At 41.7% G+C, this 23746-nt stretch overlaps 1 protein-coding gene across 3 annotated transcripts in view; it reads left to right on the forward strand.

The window, feature by feature from the left end:
- Window positions 1-23746, forward strand: part of LOC113013376 (A-type voltage-gated potassium channel KCND3-like) — a 114947-nt gene that overhangs the window by 73748 nt on the left and 17453 nt on the right. For all 3 annotated transcript variants that reach the window (XM_026154227.2, XM_080295635.1, XM_080295636.1), the window contains one exon: window positions 17420-17588. In XM_026154227.2, coding sequence (XP_026010012.1) covers window positions 17420-17588 — 169 coding nt within the window. The remainder of the gene's footprint in view (window positions 1-17419; window positions 17589-23746) is intronic.

Consider the following 23746-nt stretch of genomic DNA (forward strand, 5'->3'; position numbering starts at 1 on the left):
TAAATAATTATTTTGGAAGTTTTCCTAATAATGTAAGTTTGCCCAATGTAATAATATGATGTAATAGGTTAATTGGTGCTGTCAATGGGTTTCTTTTGCCTCCAGAATGGCTCCTCATCAGTACAGCCCATAACTGTAACTCTAATGGACCATTTTGAACTAATCCAACTATAAATGTAAAAAAAGAAACGGTTAATCATTTTTAGTTCAATTTTAATTTTATACAGTTATCTGCTGAGTTCTTTGCCATGTAGAGTGAATCGTGAGCAGATGCGAATAGCTGCTTCTCTTCTGACAGAGTTTTAGTTAAGTGTGCTGCGTGCTGTATCCACAGTTGCTGTTAAACAGATACTGCAACACAAACTCAGTCTTCTTTACATGTCACGATACATGACCAGTGTAGTCTCCCATCAAAACCTAACCTAGCAACCTGACACAGCACCCACACCCACCTAACTCCGTGCTTCTGTTGCTCCTGACCTACACGGCCAAAGATCAAATAGCTGTGCACGATTGCACATTAGCCTACATCTCTATTCTGATTCGAAAATACCGTTTTCGCTTGACGTAGAACGGTAGAGTTTCCGTGTGGGATGTACCCTGTCTGGGTATACGCTTACAGAAAGAGCTGGGATGTAACTTGGCCCAACAGTAAAGGGCCAGCATTTCAGTTCAAAATTAGCAGGACAGGGAAAATGCCAGGGATGAATTAGTGATGTGTTGGAAAGCTCCAGAGGAGTGGAGAATGGGAACTAGTAGATAAATAATGCCTAGCATAGTACAGTAAACATTGCGTGAGTGGGTGCACAGATGGGTGGATGCACTGTAGGTGTGGAAGCACAGTGTGTGCTGTGCTGTATGGTGCATACTTGTAAAAGCGTACAGCATATATTTACAGTGACATTCGACAGCTTATTTCTTGCACCCACACAGCCAAACAAAAACACCTACATGTGCACTTCCCCCACCTGTCTGTGCTGCTTGTTCCTGTTGTGAGTCATCTGCCCAGTTGGAGCATACACACGTACAGGCAAACGCACTTACATACACACAGGTGACAAATTCCAATAAAGCTCAGAGCAGTTTTCCAGTATGTGTGCACAGACTGTCTGACATTTGGTCTGTGCCCTGGGGGTTTCAGCACATCCATTCCACCCCAGCAAAGAGGCCTGTCACTGGACCCTCATCTCTCCTGCAGGTAGCATCCCTGGAGCTCACCTGTTATCTCTCTGCCTCCTGTGCCTGAAGCTTTCCCCAGACTGCCCAGGGTGCCCCCTCTGTTGAATTACACACACACACAAGCACACATGCCAGTCTCGCCAGGCAGTGAAATAGGACAGGAGGCTGGCTGGAGACACCTCTCCTGAGTCTAAGTGATGCCCTAGTTTCTCCTGCAGCCTACTTTTCTCCACTAGCACTCACATCCAGAGAGCTACCTTCACCATAAACACAGACGCATCCTGACATGCTGACTGTTGTTAACTTATGCCAAACTTGATTTAGGTCATCATTGCTATTTATATAGTCTTTGATTCTCGAGTTTAAAATATTTTTAGAACATTTTCTGTAGATTTCACTGGTTTCTATCATGCTTCCTTTTCCTGGAAGGACTTGTCAAGTTGTGACACGTTGTTATCATAGACACTCTGACCGGACAGCACATTGACCAGCCTAAAGCAGATTTAGAGGCACCAGCCAGCTCTAGTTAGGTGCATTGACTGCCTCTCAGTCAGGCTTGGTCATAGATCCGTACAGTCGATGCTTCCGTCGTGTTGGACACTGATGAGAAGAGCCAAGTTGGCCATGTTCACAGTCAATAAGTCAGGCAGCGTAAAACAGTGTGTGATAAGCTTTGCCTGCAGCTAGCCGATATTCTTGGCCACAGATAAACAATCTGACAGAAGCATCTTTGATTCAAAGAGGCATGAGCAGCAAATTGTGTGTAGCAATTGCCGCTCTCCCCTGAATTCGCATTCAGTGATGGAGTGAGCTCGACCTTTGCTGGATATTCTTCAGTCGCGTGTAGTAAAGAAAAGTGTATTTTTACTGTATTTTCAACTCACAAAGTTTATTTTAAAGGTTTAGAGTACATAGAGAAGAGCACCTCTGAAGTTGCAGCTCTCAAAAACTAGTCAAGTATGAATTACACTTAAATCAAATGGGTTGAATGCTCACCACTGATAATTTAGATTAGTGCTAAATGCTAACAGCGCTGGCCCTGCTACCACAAATGGGTTTTGGTGCCGCTAATGGGTAATGTAGCCACGCTCAAATGTAACCTGCCGCTGATGTTAATGTAACCCTTTTAACCGCAGTGACATGGCACTCTGTATGCTGCTCAGCATCGCAGCACTCACGAGGTCCCCATGACAACAGGCAACATCAAAGAACTGAGGATAAGGGCTGGCTGTGTTACTGAAATGGATGACAGTTGAGGAATAAATGTGTTTCTAGGGTGGATACATGACTGAGCTCTAAAATAAGACCAATATTTAGACAATATAGAGAGGTAAATTAATAATAAATAGGAGGACACAGCCAGTGAGCCTGTGTGGACTGATTACTTCATCCCACCCCCCTTGAGCTGTTTAAATTGATTAATCCAAATTAATCCAAAAAACATCTCCATAGCATATTACAAGTTGTGTTGCCTGAAAATGGATTCACCTGTTCAGTCACATGGAAGCAGAGACATAAACAGTAAAGCAGAGCTTAATTAATTCACATCTCCTTTTGAGAAAAAGTTCAATGGTTCAATACTCGAGTCAAGTCAATCGTTCTAGACCTGCTGCACCCACCAGGGCCTTTGAGATGGCTTCTTAAATTGACTTTGTTGGCACATGTTGGCAATGCACCTATTGACGTACTGACATTGAATTAGGCCGCAAAAACTTTGCAGTAGCCTTCTGGTAGAGAGACCTGAGCCAGAGAAATTTAAAAAATAATTGCATCACCATTGAGTTTTATGTTGTTGCATTACAGTCACGTGCAGTACCAGAAATGAAAAACAGCAACACCCACTGACAGTAACTGCTATAGGCAACTGCACACACAAACGCTCACAGAAGCACACAAAAATGCTTTACGAGCACACAACCAAGCCCACAAGTACACATTCACACTCGACAGCAGGAAATGGTCTGACCAAGTTAAACAAATGAAATCACTGTGACCTGAATGAGAGGCAGAGTAGATCTGACATCCAGAAATGTACTATTCTCTCTCCCTCTTTCCATCAATTTATCTCTCGTCCCTCCGTCTCGTTCGGTCTTTGTCTCTGTTGGGGTCACCCTCAAACCCCTCTCTTTCTTTTTGTTTCCTCCCCACTGATGTCTCTTTTTTTCACATTTGCATTTCGCTACACACCCTTTCCCTTAATGTGTTTTTTTTTTCATCTCTTTGATCTCAGTGTGAAATCTGTGCGGGAACCAGCCGTTCGGTCACCTTGCTATAATGATGACGGACTTAACTGCAGTGTGGAGATGACCCCTGAACTCTCAGGCTGTGGCCCTTTCTCTTTGTCCCCTCTCACCACCAGCCTTATCTCGCCACACAGTGTTGCGTCTTTTCATCTTTGAAAATCAATACCAGCAGTTGTTAAAGTAAAGGAAGGGCTCAAATCAACTAGGAGCAAGTGTTGATCATTAAAAAAGAATTAGATATGATTGAATATCATTAGATACATAACGACTGGAGTATATCGATTACACTATGAAATGGCAACCTTTTCTAGTTTTGACATGTTATGGTAATGTCAACCTGCAAACCTGCAGATCTCATTGCCTGGTTTCATGTCAAACATAAGACCAGCCATATGATAACAAAATTAAGATGGTAACATTGTTGCGACTAGAAAAGAAATTGGTTGTTACCTGGTGAATTTGTTTACTGTCAGACTGATTGTAGTTGCTGTGACCTGCTGGTTGGACCGAGGTTGAATATGCTCCACTCTCAAACTTTGGATGACCAAACACATTGTTGAAAGCTTGCAAATAACTGCAATAATAATAATAATAATAATAATAGCTCAATTATAAACACAGAGAGATTGGCAGCATTTTGCCAATGAGCAGAACTCGTCTACGTGTTATCTTTTTGCATTAGGGAACTCAGCCCAGTTGGTTGCCAGCTGGTTGTAGTCTGGTTATATTCTCGTGTAAAAGCAAGGCTGCTTATGTCATTTTAGAGGTAAATTTCCATTCTGTAGCAACTAAGTCACTATTTGTGCAGGAATTTCTGTTTCACATCTGAGGTTCCGGCTGGAGTCTGAATGTTAGTCATTAATATTGATTTTTGTGTATGCTGATAGCAACAGATTTACATATAATTGCCAACTTGACCCTTCAAAATGATAAGTGTCTGATAAGAGACAGACTCTATCTTATAGACATGTGTCTTGACAGACCAAAGTTGCTTTGTAGATGGCAACTGACTGTTAGAGGGTGCATAACTGGTACCTATATCTTTGAAGCAGGTGTTTCAAAGCCAGCAAGATCACAAGTCAGTTGCAAACAGTCAGAATAATTGTGGTCATGCGAATGCTTCCAATCACTGTTTTCTCTTGTGTGACTGTGGTATAAAGTAGTAAGTTGGGGTTTTTTTTTCAAATTGCCATTTTTCATGAGTGTGAGCACACAACTTACAAATGTAAAAGTGACAGTACTTTGGTATCTAACCGTTAACACAAATGAACAGATACACTAAAAATGTTAAAAAATAATCCTCAGACTGTGTAGTGAGTGATTTTTGGCTAGCAGACATGATGAAGAGGTCAAGTTCAGTGACTTGAGATTAGCGGCAGTGAAGCCTATACAGTCACAGCACCTGTCAATCAAACCCCTCACTCCAGTATAGACATGGATGTGTTTTTGTTTTGTTTTGTTTGTTTCAAATCAAAATGAACCCCAGCGGACTGGTTATGACATTTATAGAAGCCAAAACTGTTTTTGTGCTAGGGATCTCAGTCATGCTAGTGGCTACTGCAGATGCAGTAATTCCACAAGGGTAACAGATACATAGCTTTGGACTAATTGCTAACACTGGCATCTAAACATGGTTACAGTAACAATGTTGACATCCTGATTTTGAACTCATAAAGTTTAATGTGTTCACCATCTTGGAGTTTTATATTACTGTATTTTGAATTTAACATCAAGTATACTGGTGAGCGTACATCCATAATAGTTTCAGCTAGAGTTGGGAATTGATAAGAATTTAGTAAATCCGATTCCACTGCCGATATCACTCATCTATTTGATTCCTTGCCGAAATTAATTACATGCTGCATGGTCAAATGTTTGTGAATGTTAATATTATTTCCCCCTCTCTGTTGTGTAAACTCAAGTAACTGAAAATAATGCAGTTCATTACTTAATTACACCCAGGAGAAAGACATTTCTTATGCTACTTGTTACGTTACTTTCATGTTACTGTGTAAAATGATCTGAAACATTAGTTTCAGCTAGTTTAGCATTAGCATTGTGTTAACAGTATGATGCAGTTGTTCCTGTCCTGGAGCAGTCTCCACTTTATGATAAAAGGGGGTCTAACCCGGTAGACCCTATTTATTCTTGTGGAACCAGCCATCAGATGGGTATACTATTTTCATAAAAGGGTGAACACGGTCAGATGCATTGAAATAATGGTCAGCTGGTACAAAGAGGTTCAAAGTTTGCTTAGGAAATATCCACCACACGCAGCCTGAACAGCTGATACAAGGAAGGATGTTCCTGAACTTTACCAAATGTTGAAGCTACCAGAAATTCATCAGACGAGGCAACATTTCTCCATTCTTCTATTGTCAAATTTTGGTGAGCCTGTACTGATGGTAGCTTGAGTTTCCCATTCCAAATTGTGGCCTTCGGCTGCTGTAGCTCATCTGCTCCAGGGTTCAACGTGCTGTGAATTCAGGGATAGTCTTCTAGATACCCTGGTTGTAACATGTGGTTATTTGAGTTACTGTTGTTTTTCTATCAACTTAAAGGAGTTCAGTCTCCTCTGAATTCTTGCATCAACGAGGTATTTTCTCTCAGCGTGCTGCTGCTCTCTGGATATTTTCTCTTTTTCTGACCGTTCTCTGTAAACCCCAGCGATAGCGTCTAAATCGGCAATTTCTGAAATAATCAAACCAGCTCATCTGGCACTAACAACCATGCCATGTTGAAAGTCACTTAAATCACCTTTCTTCACCATTTTAATGCTCGACTTGAACTTCAGCAGGCTGTCTTTACCAGGTCTTCATGGTAGTCGAACGGATGTACCTAATAAAATGGCTGATGAATGTGTATTGTTGGGATTTGAAAGTTGTCATATAACTCTTTTCTGAATTTCATCCTTTTAATGTTGCACAGTAGGACACATAAAACACTGATTTTGTGGAGGCTGCCCACCCTGTGAGCTTAAACACAAAGTAAAAGATGCGTCATGTATTCACCTAAACTCTATTTTGTTGCTGTCTTGCATTTAGAGGGAAAAAATCAGTCTCAGCGTTCAAATATTCCTCCAGAGAGTCATGTTTCAACCAAGCTTCATTTGTTCGTGTTTGAAGCTTAATTGAACCACATATCAAGGTAATTGCGCCCAAGTTCCTCAGCCTCTCTTCTCCTTACCTCCACCACACTGACACACTGTATCCAGGCTCACAGAAATAGATGGGCTTCTCTTTCAATTATCAGCAGACATTACTATTTTTTTATCTATACAACCACTCATATCAGGCCCTCCAGGGCTTTAAAGCATTTTAATGCTGTAGATATGCCCATTATCATGACTGTGTACATAACCGACTGTACACACTAAGAATTAGCATATCACTTATAGATATGGAAGCACTACACAAACGTGTTAATGGAAGAACTATTTTTTTGTGAATTTGGCAGTATGCAGGCAGTCAGTAGTGCAAGCTTTGGGACCGTTTCTATCTCAGATGTAATTCATATTTAAATGTTGTTATGCTTCTTCTCTTCTGGTAATTGTGTTTGCACTTCCTGGTTACTCTTGAAAGTGGATTCACTGAAGCGTTATGTTGATAGCTGTCTGGTAATCGCTAATTACAAAGACGGGCACATACACAGACTCTCACACTCGTTCATACACACAAGCTCACACATAAATGAGCTGAGCTTGTAATAGGGTCCCTGGCTATTATTCACTGATATCCTGGCAAATATGTGTACTCACACTGCGTAATGGTACTCTTCTGAAGCATCTGTATCAATATATGTAGATTTCTGAAGTGATACTTAAAAGCTTCGAATGGACTTGGTATTCAGCATCATAAAAATTAATTTAAGAGCATATTTTTATAGTACTGTGTAACACAGATGCTAATGTTATAACAACCTGTTACACACTAAAAATACCTTATTTTAAACTTTAACTTTGTACCAACACAGCACAGCATAAATATATTCTGCATCTTTCAACACCTGATGATTACAAGTACGCTGTTTCCTGAAGTCTTCACTAAGACCAAAACATGCAGGCTGTTGATGTAATTTTGGACATCAATAATTTGGAAATTGACTGCTGCGTGGCAGGTAGCATAGTTTTTATTTTCTGCCTTGTGGTTATAGCAGGGATGTCCCCGGGTACTTATAGCACCTTTCATTGTCGAAATTCTGCAATGCAGTGTTAAAGTGTCAAATACTCATCTATACTAAAACTATTATTGGATTAATGCTTATTTACAGTTACAATTAGTGTTTGTATTAAAGTATTAATACAAACACTGCTAGCTTTGTCTCCTCTAGCTTGCGCTTAGCTTGATGCTGCAGGCAGGCAGGCCACACAGCCCCTCCCCTCACTAGCAGCTCAACACTTCTGCAATAGCACAACAAATTTGCAGAGTGTCTGTCTCTATGAAAAGGTTATTACTGAAGTATTAAGCAGTTATCATAATCGTCAATGTTAGCTGTTTAACTATTAACAACTACCTGAGAGCTGCATTAGCCATGTGTTAAAATATTATTCAGAAATTGAAAAGCAGGTATGGCAAATTAGTAAAATGACCAAGTGTATAATATCAAAATCTTTGTCATCCCCCCTCCATGGTATCAAAAATAATATGGTATCGGTGTCATGCTTGAAATTATAGAATCGTGACAACGCATTAGGGATTTATGAGGATTTAATAAGTGCAGATTTATACATATTTTTTGACAGAAGTTTGTTTTGGGGGGAAACCTCATCTGATGCTGTTGGAAAGAGGGGGTCGTACTTTGTCTTGCTCAAACATTGTTCTGGTTTCATGATACAGATAGTACACTCTATCATGACAGATGTTGTGCAAATGATAGACAAAGTGCTATGTCAAAGTTAGCAAACGACAGAAAACAGGCTAGGAATTTTTTAAAGTTTAACATTTAATATTCTCATTTTGCTGCAGTAAAAATAAATGAAAGAAAACAAACCACAAAGCTGTGAGATGTGATGGAGGGAGGAACTGCTGCACAGTGTCAAAGTTGGTCTGTTCCGAGTCATAATGTAGCAAACTGGGTGTGTGTTACAGAGAAAGCGATCCCTCAGGGTGATTCAGTGTACGATTGGTTGTGAAGTGAGTGATGATAATGACCTCTCCTCTGCGTGCAGTGCAGTGAGAGTAATTCCTTTCACTTTGTCAATTTATCTGTGTGTTTCTTTACCGCCTTTCCTTCTCATCTCTTGGCAAATTTAAATGAGGAAGTAACCTATATCCCTAGCTCACAGTGAGGCATAGAAACTGGATTTTTCTATAAGCTCCCAAATGTAGTGTCTTATGTGTGGGTGAGAAAGAGAACACTGATCATTATGATGTAGTATTTATATAAGAAATATACGCTATTCTTAAGATATATAACTTTTAGGATGTAAGCCACCTAATAAAGCAACGATTTGATAGCTTCATCTTATCATTTTTGCAGTAGTTTGTTTCCAAAAATCTGTTGAACAGTTTTTTCTTTTTATTTTTTTTTTCTTTTATTTTTCTTTGATAAACATAGTACATGCCAAAATGTGAGGACCTAAATACCAGGCATGCAGACAGATGAAGATAAAGTTTAAGAAGTGAACCTTTAATTTGGCTCAGTAGGGAGTCCAAGGACAGGATTATGCTCAGTCAATGAAGTGAGCAAAGTAAAAGAGGCAGTAACAAAAGATAAAATGTTGGACTGAAAATGATGACATGTTTAGTGCAGATGGCACTGGCTGCCCTCCATGTCAGTCACTGGGGGTCCATCAGATGAAATTATACAGCATGGGACCAATTAAAGTTGGAGCTGAAACTCTGTCTCGAGATGATATTATATTTGCATAATAAATACAAATCTACAATGCCCAGATTTGTTACATCCGTGCAAACCTAAACTCATTTCCTAATGTACATAATTTATATTAAATAGTACTTATCAAGAAGGGAATCGCAGTTAATGTACTAACAATTTGAATCTATAATAACCATAAGGCAGCCATCAGGAGCTCTTCCAGCCTTTTGCCGTAGCTTAAAACAAGGTCATTGCTGCAATTAACTTGCCATTCAAAGAGCAGTTATTCACAAAATACCTTTGTTTCCACTGAACTTAAGCTTCAGGCATTTGTATGTTATCTATTCATTTATTCCCTAGAATATAATTCGAGTTTTAAAGCTGCATTTTATAAGTATTGTACTCTTCGCAGGATCGTGAAGCTGCCCTTTACAAACAAAACATCACCATCCTTAGAAAGAACATCTATTTTTAACCTCCTCATCTTTCTCAATAAGCACATTTGTGAAGCAGTCATTCCTGCATAAATCTTAGTCAGCCCCCACAAATCAGAATCACAGCTGGTTTTCATACCTGTGATGATATGTTATAGAGGAGAGGTGAAATTATTATAGCTAAAGTGAATCTGATTAATCCATGTTGGTACGTCTTTTGAGGCCTATTTAACGAAGCATGCAGTACAATGCAAAAGTCTTGATCCACCCATCTTTTCTTCATATGATGAGATAAAAATGGGAAATGGGTGAAGCAATTTATTGAAAAGTGCAAGCGTAAAAAGAATTACATTGCATACAGCACAACAGAGCTGACCAAATCCAACATGCTTGAAAGTAAATATTTGGTATGATCATCTTTATACATAGTCGGAACTTATGATTTCTTTAGTGTTCAGGAATAGTTCTCCAGGCTTCTTGAAGGACTGACTGCCTTTGTTATGCTCTCTGTCAGGAGAACCGAGAGTTGAGATCTTTTTGTTGTTGTTGTTTTGTACCCAGGTGTGCATGGCATTGGCAGTATGTTTGGGACCATTGCCGTGCTGACAAATGAATCTGTTGTCAATCAGGTGCTTTTCCGATTGTGCTGGCGCATCAAAATCTGACGTTACTTTTGTCTGTTCATAATTCCATCAATTTTGATAAGATCCCCAACATCACTGGCTACAATAGAGCCCCCAAGCAATGGCCGTGTTTCACAGATGGCTGCAGACACTCTCTGTTGTGCCACTCTCCTGAGCTCCAAAGATTTCGAATATATCATAGTATAAGACCTGTTGCCACTGATTTTCAGTCCACTCGTGTAATTTGGCATACTTCAGCCTTCTGTCCTTGTTTGCCTCCCTTGAAATGTCTTTTGCCAACCACCCTTTCACTGATGACGCTTCAGTGAACAGTTGATGGACCCACTGAAGGGCCAGATGTATCTCTCAGGTCTTTGTTCGAGGATTTTTGTAAAGGACATCTGTAGCTGTCCGTCTGCTGTCCTTTGTTGCACTTGTTGAATGATGCATAGATCAGTGTTAAGTGGCTTAGCAAACAAAAAAGAAAAAAAATCCCTCTGAAAATGTTCAGGTACGAGGACTGGACTGAAAATGAGTGAAGAAGCAGCCAAAGTCCAAGAAAAAACTGAAAGAACTTCAGAAAGCCTGGAGGACTATTTTTCAAGTCGGCTTTTAAAATAAAAGTCTCACTCCTTGGCAGCAAAATGTAAAGAAATGAGGCATGGCTCCAGAGTTATCCACAGTGCCCTATCCAACCTCATGTCTATCAACACTGACTTTATATCTTTCATGATCTTTCTGTTGACTCGCTCGTGTCTTAGCTCATGCTCTCATCCTCTTCTATATCCTCTACCTGTGTTGTTCCTCCCCCTCCTTATTTCTTGCTTTCCTGCAGTGACATTTGTGGGGGTGATTATAGATGGTTGTCCCATCCCTGAAGAGCTGTGTGTCATCAGAGTTACTTCCATCTGAGTGACTGGCCATGAAGTGTCAGAGGAGTGGACAGATGGATGGATGGTTGAGGGTTAGAGACCTAGAGAAACAATCTTTCACTCTGTTGAACCCAAAAGTGCTAAGCTTCATTGGCCTGTGACAGGTTTCCCAATAAAAATTGAAGTCTACTACCCCTACAGATATTTTTACCAGGCACTATCGTTTCTGGCCACTGTAGTAATACAGGCGTTTTTCATAGTGAAGCTTGTCTATAAATGTGAATTGTTAAATTTGATGAAATAACTCTCCTTCCCACACATTCTTTATAGATGCAGTGAATATAATGAATGATATAATGACTGAATATATTATTAGAAGCAGAACAGCATTTTGATCATATTGTGTGCCACACATTTGGATTTAAGGGAGGAAAGACATAAACTGTAAAGTGTAATAGTTCACTTGTATCACTTAGCAAGGTTTGGTGAAGTCATATTTTTTAATGTATCCTTTATTTAATGAAGTAAAGGAATACTAAAATATTTAAGAATTGTGTAATAATATAATCTAATTCTTGATGAATCATTTTGTCTTTTAAAAACAGTGGGACATGGTCACGATTTTTCTTAGATGTGTTCAAATATGACAAATAATAAAGAGGGAAAAGTCTGGCAATAGACTAACTAGATAGTAACTAGATAGTGGCAGTTATTATTGCTATGCAATAATTTAAAGAAACTAAAACAACTAAACAGTTAACAAATGTTCGGACTGTGAAACACTTTATAAACTCTGTTTTGAAGCATCCTATACAAATAAAGTTTTTATTATTATTTTTACTATTACCCCACGTCTCCACTTATGTCAGCTGGGACATACTTCAGCCCCTGCAATTAGATAAGCAGTTAACAAAACAGACTGATGGATGATAATCAACATCATTTCTTTATGTAGTCACGCTTTTTCATTGTTGCATAATAACCAATGACGAGGTGTCAAACAAAATGTTTATTTGCTGTATTCTTAATCTCCTGTTGAACCCATTCAAGAACACTGTCCATTTTACGACTATGTTTCTCTTTTTGCTGTATGTGTGCGGGCTTACTCAAACCCGTACTCACACATAGACAATGAATGCACTGCTTCCTGTAGGTGAATTCTGCACTTCAGGAGGTAAATGCACCACAATCCCTTGTGGTGCATTTACCTACTTAGGCAGGATTACTTAGACTATACGCATACAATTAGAGAGGAGTGTGTCTTTAAGTGGAAGCCCATCTCTCACTGCTTCGTATTTCAGTCTCCCTCTATCTTTCTCTTTGTCTCACTTCCCCCTTTTTTCGATAGAATCTTCCTGTTATAAAAACAGAAATAGGAATGTGAATCTTTTTTTTAAAAGCATTTTATGGACCACAAATTAAAAACAAGTTTCGTTGTAAATATTTATTTTATCTCAGCTGAGTCCACTCACTAAATTAATCTTAGTTTATGGTGCATGTAGTTTACACATACAATAAAAATCCTGTTTTACAAAGCACATGTTCATATAAATTTTCATAAACAGTGATTATTTAATGCTATTTCTTACTTTCAGAAATGGTTGAGCTTATCAGGTATTTAAAGGCTGTGAGCTGTGGCTCGCTGACCTGACGTGACACGGACTGCCATCATCACAAATCTTTGTGTCTGTCACTCCTCAGACCATCTCTGATAATCCATCCATCACACATAACTTCACAAGAGCACTCAGTTCCACTCAATAAGCTCCCGTCCGACCCTTATAGGCTTTAATAATCCAGAGAGAGATGGTCCTCTTATCAGAGGACGTGACTATTCAGACCAAGAACTGACCTTCCCGCCTGACCTAGATGCTTCATGTGCATGCATGTGCACTCTGTGATTATTTGCGCATACAGAAAGCCCATCATTCTGTGTGTTTGTGCACATGTGGGACTGTGGTATGAGCCAGAGAGGAAGGCAGGGGAGCTGATGGAGAGATCAGACAGTCTTCTCACTGCACAGCATCTGCTTAGAAAATATCACTTCCTCTCACTGTTTATCCATCTCTTTTCTTGCTGAGAGAAATTTACCTCCACCTCACGTGCCAACTTTAGCATCATCTTTCTCAGTCAGAAATGACCCCGGCCTGCAAAGGAGAAGAATTTGCATTTAGCTTACTGCAAGCGCACGCGAGCATGTGTGTTCTCTCATAGCACTTATTAAAGCTCTTTCTTTAATGTGTGCAAACCCAGCTTTTTCTTTCTGTTGCATATATAATAGCTGATGGTGGTATCATCAGAGACAGACCAGCTTGACTAAATGGGAGCAGCAAATTGACTGTAGTATTAGGAGTGAGGGGCCTCTATCAGGAAATCTAATAGGATCCCATTAAAGAAAGCTTGCAGATGAATATGATTAGGTTTTCTTTCCTTCTAATGGGAACATCTTCTGAAGAGGGGAGGAGATGAAATGTTGTGCAGTGATAGGGCCTTTGTACCACTGATAGGATTGTTATTGCCTAATTTGGGTAGAAAGGCCATTAAAGTTCTTGGAAGGGACGATAAATGTTCTCTGTAAGTATACTCTCAGTTATGGCTGTGGACCATCGCTGTGTGTGGGCAGTGCTTTACTTTGTAGATGAAAAAGCATCCCTTAACTTAAATGCCTTCATATCAGGCTTGTTTTGCCGAAATCTGTGACTAATGAGTATGAGGTTTCATCTTGAATTTCATCTCCCTCGCCGAAATAAACCGAATGGCTTTTCTGTGTGTGTGTTTATGGTTAATGTGCGCATATGTATTGCCGCTGTGCTTTTCTTACTCGGACCAACAGACTGCGACAGAAGTGTTTCATTAGATTATAAAATGACTATCGTAAGCACAACATTTTAAGCAGATTATTGTACATTGTAGAAAAGCCTCCTGTGCACTCTTTGCAAGTCCTCAAATAACAACCAGTGCCTTTGTGTGTGATCTCTCAAAGAGGACTGCTGTAACGAGAGTTATTTGGCTATATTTTGTAGATTATCTGTCTTGGGAGTGCTTTAAAGGTATTGACAGGGTTCTTCTCTTTACTGCATCTCTACACAGATTGTCTTATTTTAGTAAGCTGATGTGTGAAAACATGTGTGTATGTATATGACTAATAGCAGTAACAAGTTGACTGACTAGGGTCTATAGGGTCCCATAACACCTCAACTGCATCAGCACCATGTGCTGATAGTATCTATGTAAATGTATCTGCTAATAGTAATCGAAGTGAAAATAGACTTTCCAGAAAATGATTCAAATACACTGTGTGTATTTATCTGTAGTAGAAGCAGTGCCCTTACAACAGCAACAGTGTAAAAGGACTCCACTTAATACTCCAAGTAATGATTAGATGTAACATAACAAGTAGTACATTAACTGGCCACTTTATTTGTTAAGCATTCCTGGGTATGGCCCCATGCTTTTAAAACGGCATTAATCCTTCATGGCATATTATCAACGATGACTCCTCGTAAAACAGATGTTGGAGATTTGTTAGCTGCACATCCATTATGTGAATCTTCTGTTCCTCCACATCCCAAAGGTGCTCTATTGGACTGAGATGTTCTCAATGTGGAGGTAATTTGAGTACTGTAAACTGTAAAACCATGAGCTTTGTAACCTGGCGAGTTATCCTCCTGGAAGCATCCATCAGAAGATACACTGTGGTCATAAAGGTTGGACAATTCTCGGGAAGGCTGTTATATCTGAATGATGCTCAGTAAGTACTAAGGAGCCCAAAGTGTGCCAAGAAACTATCCTTCATACCATTACACCAGCAGTCTGAACCACTGATACTAGGCAGGTTGAATCTAAACTTTTATGTAGTTTACACAAAATTTTAACCCTAACATCTAAATAACACAGAGGCAAAAAAGACTGGATGTGGTGTTCTCGTTCAAGATTTGATATGTTCTGCATTCAGAGATGCTCTTCTGTGTGACTTAGTTAGAACAAGTGATTGTGGCCTTTCTATCCCTGCCATGCAGGAGCGAGCTGAGGTTTGATTTCCCAATGGGCAGGTAAGCTTTTGATACTTAGATGTTCATTGGGAGTGACCAGGATGGACAGGACTGGAAATAACACAGCTCAGGTTGAGTTTGAAGACAAAGTACGAGAGCCAAGGAAGATTTGAAAATGGACATGGTTTAGACAAGGCCAAAGAAGCGATAGTGCTTATACTGGTCAAAGGATGTTGGATATGGAGCTTACAGGTAGGAGGAAAAGAGAAAGGCCACAGAGGAGATTCATGGATGTAGTGAAGGACTTACAGAGGGTTGGTGTGACAGAGGAGGATGCTAGGGATTGGGTAAGATGGAGTCAGATGACTCGCTGTGGAAACAGCCACAAGAAGAAGAGCAGTTGCCTTCCTATCAGCTCAAAGCAGTCTGGCTATTTTCCTCAGGCATCAACAAGGGATTTTTGCCCAGAGAACTGCTGCTCAGTGGATATTTTGTCTTTTTGGACTATACTCTGTAAACCCCAGAGATGGAGGTGCAGGAAAATCCCAGCAAATCTGCAGTTTCTGTAATACTCAGACCAACAGCCATGACAAGTTCAAAGTCACCTAAAATCGCCCTTCTTCCCTATCTTCTGATCCTGGCTTTGATCTGAAGTCAGAGCAGGTTGTCTGGACCACATCTACACGCCTGAAACCATTGAGCTGCTTCCACGTGATTGGTTGATTAGAAATTGACATTAGTGGGCAACTGAACAGATGTGTTCAGACTTACACTTACTTATAGTGTAATTTAGTTTGGTGTGTGTGTGTGTGTGTGTGTGTGTGTGTGTGTGTGTGTGTGTGTGTGTGTGTGTGTGTGTGTGTGTGTGTGTGTGTGTGTGTGTGTGGACACCTGTGTTATGTTCTTTGCATAAGCTATGTTCAGTACTTTCAAATGTTAGCCTGTTGCTCTGGAGCAGGGGTGTCAAACTCAAATACACAGTGGGCCAAAATTCAAAACTGGAACAAAGTCGCGGGCTAACATTAATACTTATTGAAAGAAAAATCTTCCTCCAGATTTAAGAATGAATCTCTTCTTATGGACTCAAACAAGTTTTGCTGAAAAACTGAATATGGAACAAGCAAAGCTTAATACTAAACAATATATATATTAGCTGTATAATACCAGTAGGCCAGCTCTAATAGTAATTTGGTATGGCTTCGTGGGCCAAATGTAATTAGGCTGCGGGCCAAATTTGGCCCGCGGGCCAGAGTTTGACACCTATGCTCTAGAGCTAACTTGTCTTTAACAAGTACTGGTAGGTGGTTTAGTGACCACATACACACACCGTATTTATGCATCAGTTTTGTGTAAGTACAGTACATTAGTGTGATTACTGCACAGGAATAGCTTGACTGTGCTTTACCACAAATGCCATGCTCTTGACTATAAAGAAAAACAAATAAATAAAGGTTAAATATAAAGAAAAAGTCTTTTCAAAGTTTTATGTGTAGGCTTAGCTGGATCAGGTCTAATGAATTCAGTCAAACTTGTTGTTTAGCTGGAAAACAAGAACAAATTACTTGCTCTTTTTACTCATGAATAAGAAATGAACACCATTAAAAATAAAGGTTGCTTTCCCAGCTTAAGTTGTGTTTTCTTTAGCTTTTGAATTTATTCTCTTCTATATTTTTCATCCTTTCATTCTTTATTCTTACAGCATGGCTTCTTCACTGGGAAAAAAGGGGGAGATTTAATATAGTTATTGTAGTGTTGTCTCTCTTTGAACTGAAGATGAAATTGCTTTTGACTTGCAAATATTTCAGACTGAATTGGGCTAAATGACTTTTGGGAAATGTCCCCGGCATACAGTGTCCTCCTCTTTCTCCTCTCTAAAAGGTTAATAGTATCTGCTCTCAGTGAATGAGTCAGTGGACTTTACTGTGCCGTTCAGTGACAGACGAGGTTTGGTTGGAGCGTCTCTTTTTCTCCCTTCGGGTGGAATAGAGTCAGCAGGCCAAGTCTTGTTCTGGTGGGCATTGATACATGCAGCATAGAGAAGCCTTTAAAGAAGATGAAAGCAGTGGAAGAATGAATAGCCGGCAAATTAAAATAAATTGAACATGAAATACAGTAGCATGTGCTTCTGTGGGATTTGAATGAATGACCTCAAGTCGGCTGTGCTTGACTAGAAAGTTGAGCTACTGCAGACAGATTTTATTAAATGCAATAGGTGTTTTACTAAATTAATTATCTCTTTCTCCTTGTCGCTTTCCGCAGGTACGGAGACATGGTTCCTAAGACGATCGCGGGGAAGATCTTTGGTTCAATCTGCTCTCTGAGCGGGGTGCTGGTAATTGCCCTGCCTGTCCCTGTCATCGTGTCCAACTTTAGCCGCATCTATCACCAGAACCAGAGAGCAGACAAGCGGCGGGCGCAGAAGGTACAGGTGAACACAGTTTTATTCCTCTTCAGCGGGGTCCCAGAGGGTTGGATCTCCAGACCTCCAGCCCACAGGGGAGCTCTGACATCTCTCTCACCCCTCAGAGGAGGGGAGGACTCCACAGGGTTCAGGTCATCCCTTTAAGATTAACGTGTTTGTATAATTTACATTGACTGACAGTATTTTCACATTAGCAGTAGTATGCAGTACCCACTGCTCCCAGTGAGTATTGTCAAACTTTAATAGTCTGTCTGATATGCAAACTGAAATTCTCTATTTCTCCATTAACTTAATAAATAGATTCACTTTGGGGGGATTCTTTCCTCCAGAGTATTTATATCTTCACTCGTCTTTTTGTGCAACATTAAGTAGATATTCTCATGCTCCTGCAGGTCAGTGACCTCCTTACACTGGATAAAATTACCCTTCCCTAAATCTCATACAAGGCATTTCAGTCCTGCGAAGCTGTTTTTCCCCCCACAGCTGCATTTATTTACCTTTATGAACGTCCCGTATTTGATTTAAACTCTAATGTCATTTTCCGCATGGCAGTTTGGCCTTTGCTGTATATCATGATAAATTATGAAAGAGGAGGGGTTATACTTTTTCAGTTTCGATAGCCCTAGGAGTAAGTTTGTCAGGCCAAATTGTTTTATGAGTCATTTCATTTTTAGAGTCCAGTCACAGCACAACTTCTTTTCTGTGTTGCCTCTTGGATGTTTGTAGCTGTTTTTCCTGGAGCGAGGAGTTCAGCCACCCAGTCACATGCATCCTCTGGGGGATCCTGTCTGTCCCTCTGTCTTCGATTCCTCTCCACAAATGGTTTTTTTTCTTCTTTTAAATAAATGTAGCAAGTCTCTGACTTTCATAATTGATCTGTGGACAGGCTAAGGTTGTTGAGTGTATTTAATATGGTAGCCATATGTAGGCCAATTTCATAAGCCACCTAGGGTCAGAAAACAGTTTTGGAACATCTGGTATAATATCCCTCATTAACTCAGAGGTCTCGAACAGCCACTGCAAAGTTTTCCCTCAGGACAGCCGCAGTGCTGCTGAGTGAAAACGTGCGAGACTGGCCAAGCAAACGTGACTGTAATAATCTCGATTTTACAAATTTCGCAGCGATCACATCGCCTCAAAGTTAGGCTCTGGCTCCAAACGTTACTTTGCAAACTCTTTCGACAGGCGTCACGGTGATGTAAGGGGTTGTGACACGTAAAATGCTGCAAGAATCAGAATAGGACATTGTCTGGATTTTTCTTTTCTTACATGAAGCACGCTGAGAGATAGGATGTGTCAGCCAGGTTTGGATTAGACTGCCTGAGCAGAGCATGAGAGTGACAAGAGACACAGGGCGACCGCTCGCTCCTGGTCAATTACTGCGCTATTCTCACATCAGCTCAAATCAGCACAATGGGACATTACATGGAGTTTATGTTAGGGGACTAGAAGGTTAAGGACTGTTTAGCGTCTGATCTGACAACACTGGCCTTTAGCATTCTCACATGTACTTTAACAGGTAGTGCATAGAAAGGATCGTGGCTGGAGTCCAAACAAAGGGGCAAATGTGTGAAAACGTTTAGAGATTTTTGCCTGCTCCTTTATTCAGAAGGATTCGTCACCGTGGCAGGTTTGGCAGATTTTTATGCCAGATGCAATTCCTGACATAATTCCAAAGGGATTAATTTCTCCGCCTGGGAAAAGAATCAATTAAATCAAACTTTTAAATCTGTTTACATTTTAAGGTTTTTGTAATAATGGTCATTGTAACAAATGATAAGATTGACTTTGATGTTGCCTTGTTTAAACTCTGGGAAGTGTTATTCACTTGGCTGTATCATTAATAACACATTTATTATGGCAGTATTAACAGATCGATTATATAAACACCAGACAAAAATCATTTTCCATCTCTAACGCCAAACTTCTGCATTAGTATGAGATTTATTAACATAAATAAAGGCTCTGGGTGCAACATACAATATAAAACTTTCATAAAGTATTATTGTTATTATGATTAGTGACACCAGAGTGAAAATTAAACATCTTACGGTTGGTGAATCCTGCTCCCATTGTGAAACAAATCTGATCAAATCACAAAAATTCGGTCCTAAAGACAAAGATTATTTGACTTTTTGTGCATTTGAATTATCAATATTATAGTAATTTGAGGGTGAAAAAGCAAGATTTTCAGAGGTTTTAAAGCCACGTTAATGAGTTTTTTCATTGCCCCCTGGATATCCATGGCCTGCATTAATTTTATGTTCACCCAGGATGAGCTCTTATTATTATGTAAAATATCAGTTCCCTCAAGCCAAAGTAGTCCTTTAAATCCACAAGCTAAATGTTATCATTACTCAAATCTCATCCAAAAACCCAATCCTAAATCCTAAGATACCCTGTCAGAGAAGTGAATATCAGCATTTTCCCCTCTTTGCATAATTTTCTCTTTCAGTCCGTCCTTGTGAGATTTCACCCTTGTAAGTATAGCAATAAAAAACACTCAAAAACAGATTTATAGAAATTTTAATGGTAGATGGTTTAAAGATCCTGTCTAGCCCGGTCTTTAGACCTTTATAAAATCGTGATGTGTCTGTGAGCGAAACTGGGTAGCAGCATCGGCTGGCTCACAAACAAAACTGGGCCAGTAATCATAGTCTGCGGGCAAAGCTGACCATTTCTATTCTCGTGAGATAGATAGTGGTTTATTTGGAGCTGGCAAACATACAGTGCACACACTGACACATATTTTCAGAGTCCATTCCTTTCTCTCATCACTGCCATTCACACCTCTCCAACTAAGGCTTTTTCCCTCACACCCTTCACTTGTTTGTTAGACCTTTTCACTCATCTCTACTCCCCTGCCTCCATCCATTACCACTAACCCCTCCCTGTCCCCCTTTTTTTCTCACCCTCTCTGTGATTAATGCAATCCATCTCAGCACACATTCTCTAAATCTGTTTAAAGTTCTGCAACTGTGGGCTGCCCACCACTAGGGCTGCCACGATTAGTCGACTAGTCACGATTACGTCGACTATCAAAATCGTCGACGACTGATTTAATAGTCGACGCGTCATTTGAAGCTTTGTAAGATCCCAAAAGCAGGAATAAGTAGCAGGATTTAAGAGTGTAATAACGGACTGAAACAGAAGATGGCAGCACTGCATGTACAAGGATGCCAGCTGCCGTTAAACCCCGAAGAAGAAGAAACTGTGTCCCAGAATTCATAGCGCGGCCCAGCGCAGTTGTCAGCAATGGCGGCAGCTAGTTAGTTTTAATATTACTCTTATTATTCTTTCTGGGTCACAAAATAAACGTTTAACATATTTTCAGGCGAGAATGTAGCTGTGTAAACCTCAAATATCTGCTCAGTTTATCAAGACACCGCATATTTTCCGCATATTTCCTCCGACGTTTTCGGAGGCGTCTGTTACCCACTAGCTCGATAGCTAGCCGGGGGCCATGAGAGCACCGGACTCCCGGCAGATCGTTTTCAAACCCACCGCCCTACTCAGGTTAAACATATACAAGTCACTTAGATAACTTAAAAATGTTATTGTTTGGCTTTTTTCAGTATTTTATTTGTTCCTGAGTAAATCGGCTGAGTTTATTAAACTCCACCGAAACAATCTGCACATTTAATTAGAATTCAATTAACTATCATCTTGTCTTTATTTTTAGTTAGCACAGACCTTAAACACTTAAAGCTGTAAGCTAATGATAGTTATATAAGAGCAGATGCTGCTGGTGCAATAAGCTGTACTTTTACGTTCAATGGATGATGATCTGATTAGTCGACTAATCGCAAAAATAATCGGTGACTAGTCGACTATCAAAATAATCGTTTGTGGCAGCCCTACCCACCACCCAGTCTTAACTAACTGTAAGCTTGTCTGCTGAGCAAGCCTCCGTGGTGACATGACCGCAGGTGCAAGGATGAAAAGAGACAAAGAGAAGATGGAAGGATGGCTGAAAAGTCAGAAAATTAGCCAGAAAAGCAGTTTGAGAGGATGAAATGTATAGGTGAGGAAAAGAGAAAAGCAGAGGAGCAGTGAGGAGGAAGGCCAGAGGGTGAGCAGGGGAAGCAGAGGGAGCATAGGCAGAGGGTAGAGCTGGAGGCAGTGTTTGTCCCGACGCTGTGTTCTTTCCTGAAATAGCTATTACCCAGATAAGATAAGATAAGATTGTGGAGGTAAGCATCAACGACACAGCTCTCAGTTCTCACTCCTTCTTTATTCGTCTCCAACATCAACTGCGCATATCGCGCCACAAAACACAGGAACACACTTCCTCTACACTGGGTGTGAGTGGAGCCCTCTAGTGGTCCACCACACATGCCCCCCCTTCCCCGAACACCCAGCAGAACTAGTCCAGGACCCGGGGCTTAAGCAAACGGCCGGAGCGGCTGAACTGGGGGGGTGGGGAACTGACAGAGGGCAACCCAGCCCGGGAGCGAGGCTGGCACTGGCGGTCAGAAAAAGCTGAAGACAACTCGGACTCCGTTGATTTCGGGTCGCTCCTGGGGGAAAAAACAGAATCCATCAGCCCGGTGGCAGGTGGGCGGCCGCGGCGAGGGGCCTGGGCCGGGACCACCTGATCCTCTTGCATAACATGTGCAGGCTTAAGTCTGTCAACAGAGACAACTTCCTGCCGACCGCCAAAGTCCAAAACGAAATGTTTGTTGCCTGGTTTAAGAACCCTGAATGGCCCGTCATATGGTGGACGCAGCGGAGTCCTATGGGCATCGTGCCTGACAAAAACGAAACGAGCAGAGTCCAATGAACTTGGAACAAAGGTGTCAGGCAGGCAGTGGTGCACAGGACCAGGAACAGGAAATGAGTTTCTTGGGGGGCGAAAAGGCAACAAAGAGGTATCGAAACATGGGGGAGGGCTCTCAGGTAAGAATTCCCTGGGGACCCGGAGAGGCTGGCCGAGGACCAGTTCAGCCGGGGAAACCCCGAGGTCTTCTTTAACCGCGCTACGCAAACCCAGCAAAACCCACGGAAGACGTTCGACCCAGTCGCCACTTGTCAAGGAAGCACGGAGCGCGGCCTTAAGTGACCGGTGAAACCGTTCGCACATCCCATTAGCTTGCGGGTGGTATGCTGTGGTGCGGTGGACCTTGACTCCCAGGCCGTCAGCCATAGCAGACCAAAGCTCGGAAACAAACTGGGGGCCCCTGTCCGAGGTAATGTCAGCAGGGGAGCCGAAACGTGAAACCCACGTTGACAAAAATGCCCTGGCCACCATCGCCGCTGTCGTGGACGCCAGGGGTACCGCCTCCGGCCACCTGGTTGTGCGGTCCACCACAGTCAAAAGGTGCGTGAAACCCTGTGACTGCGGCAAGGGACCAACCAGGTCCACATGAACGTGATCGAAACGCCTACCCGGGACACGGAAAGGCTCGAGGGGTGCCTGTGTGTGCCGGTGGATTTTCGAGCGTTGGCATGGGATACAAACCGCCGCCCATTCTTTCACCGTCTTGCGAAGGCCCGGCCAAACAAACCTGGCGCTGACCAGCTTGACCGAGGCCCGGACGCCGGGATGAGAGAGGGCATGCACCGAGTCAAAAACACGACGACGCCACGAAAGGGGAACCACCGGGCGGGGGCGGCCGGTGGAAACGTCGCAAAGAAGGCGCGGACCGCCGTCCCACACCGGGGTGTCCTCCAGCACGAGGCCCGTTTTTGTTGACTGAAGGGCAAGGACGTCCGGGTCAGCACGTTGCTCGGCGGCCATGGCAGCGTAGTCGATGCCGACATACACCGGAGAAACCAACACACGTGAGAGACAGTCAGCGACGTGATTGGACTTACCAGCCACATGCTGAATGTCTGTGGTAAACTCAGAAATGGCCGCCAACTGGCGCTGCTGGCGTGCGCTCCATGGGTCAGAGACCTTGGACATCGCAAACGTCAAAGGTTTGTGGTCAACGTACGCAGCAAAGTTGCGACCCTCGAGGAAAAAACGAAAATGCCGTGTTGCGAGGTGCAGGGCCAGCAACTCCCTGTCAAAAACACTGTACTTGCGTTCAGCATCCCGGAGCGTACGACTGAAAAAGTCGAGCGGTTGCCAGAGACCTGAAACCCGCTGTTCCAACACTCCGCCCACTGCCACGTCCGAGGCGTCGGTGGTCAACGCGATCTCCGCCGACGGAAGCGGG

This window comes from Astatotilapia calliptera, chromosome 20, assembly GCF_964374335.1.
Source record: "Astatotilapia calliptera chromosome 20, fAstCal68.1, whole genome shotgun sequence".
Taxonomy (NCBI): domain Eukaryota; kingdom Metazoa; phylum Chordata; class Actinopteri; order Cichliformes; family Cichlidae; genus Astatotilapia; species Astatotilapia calliptera.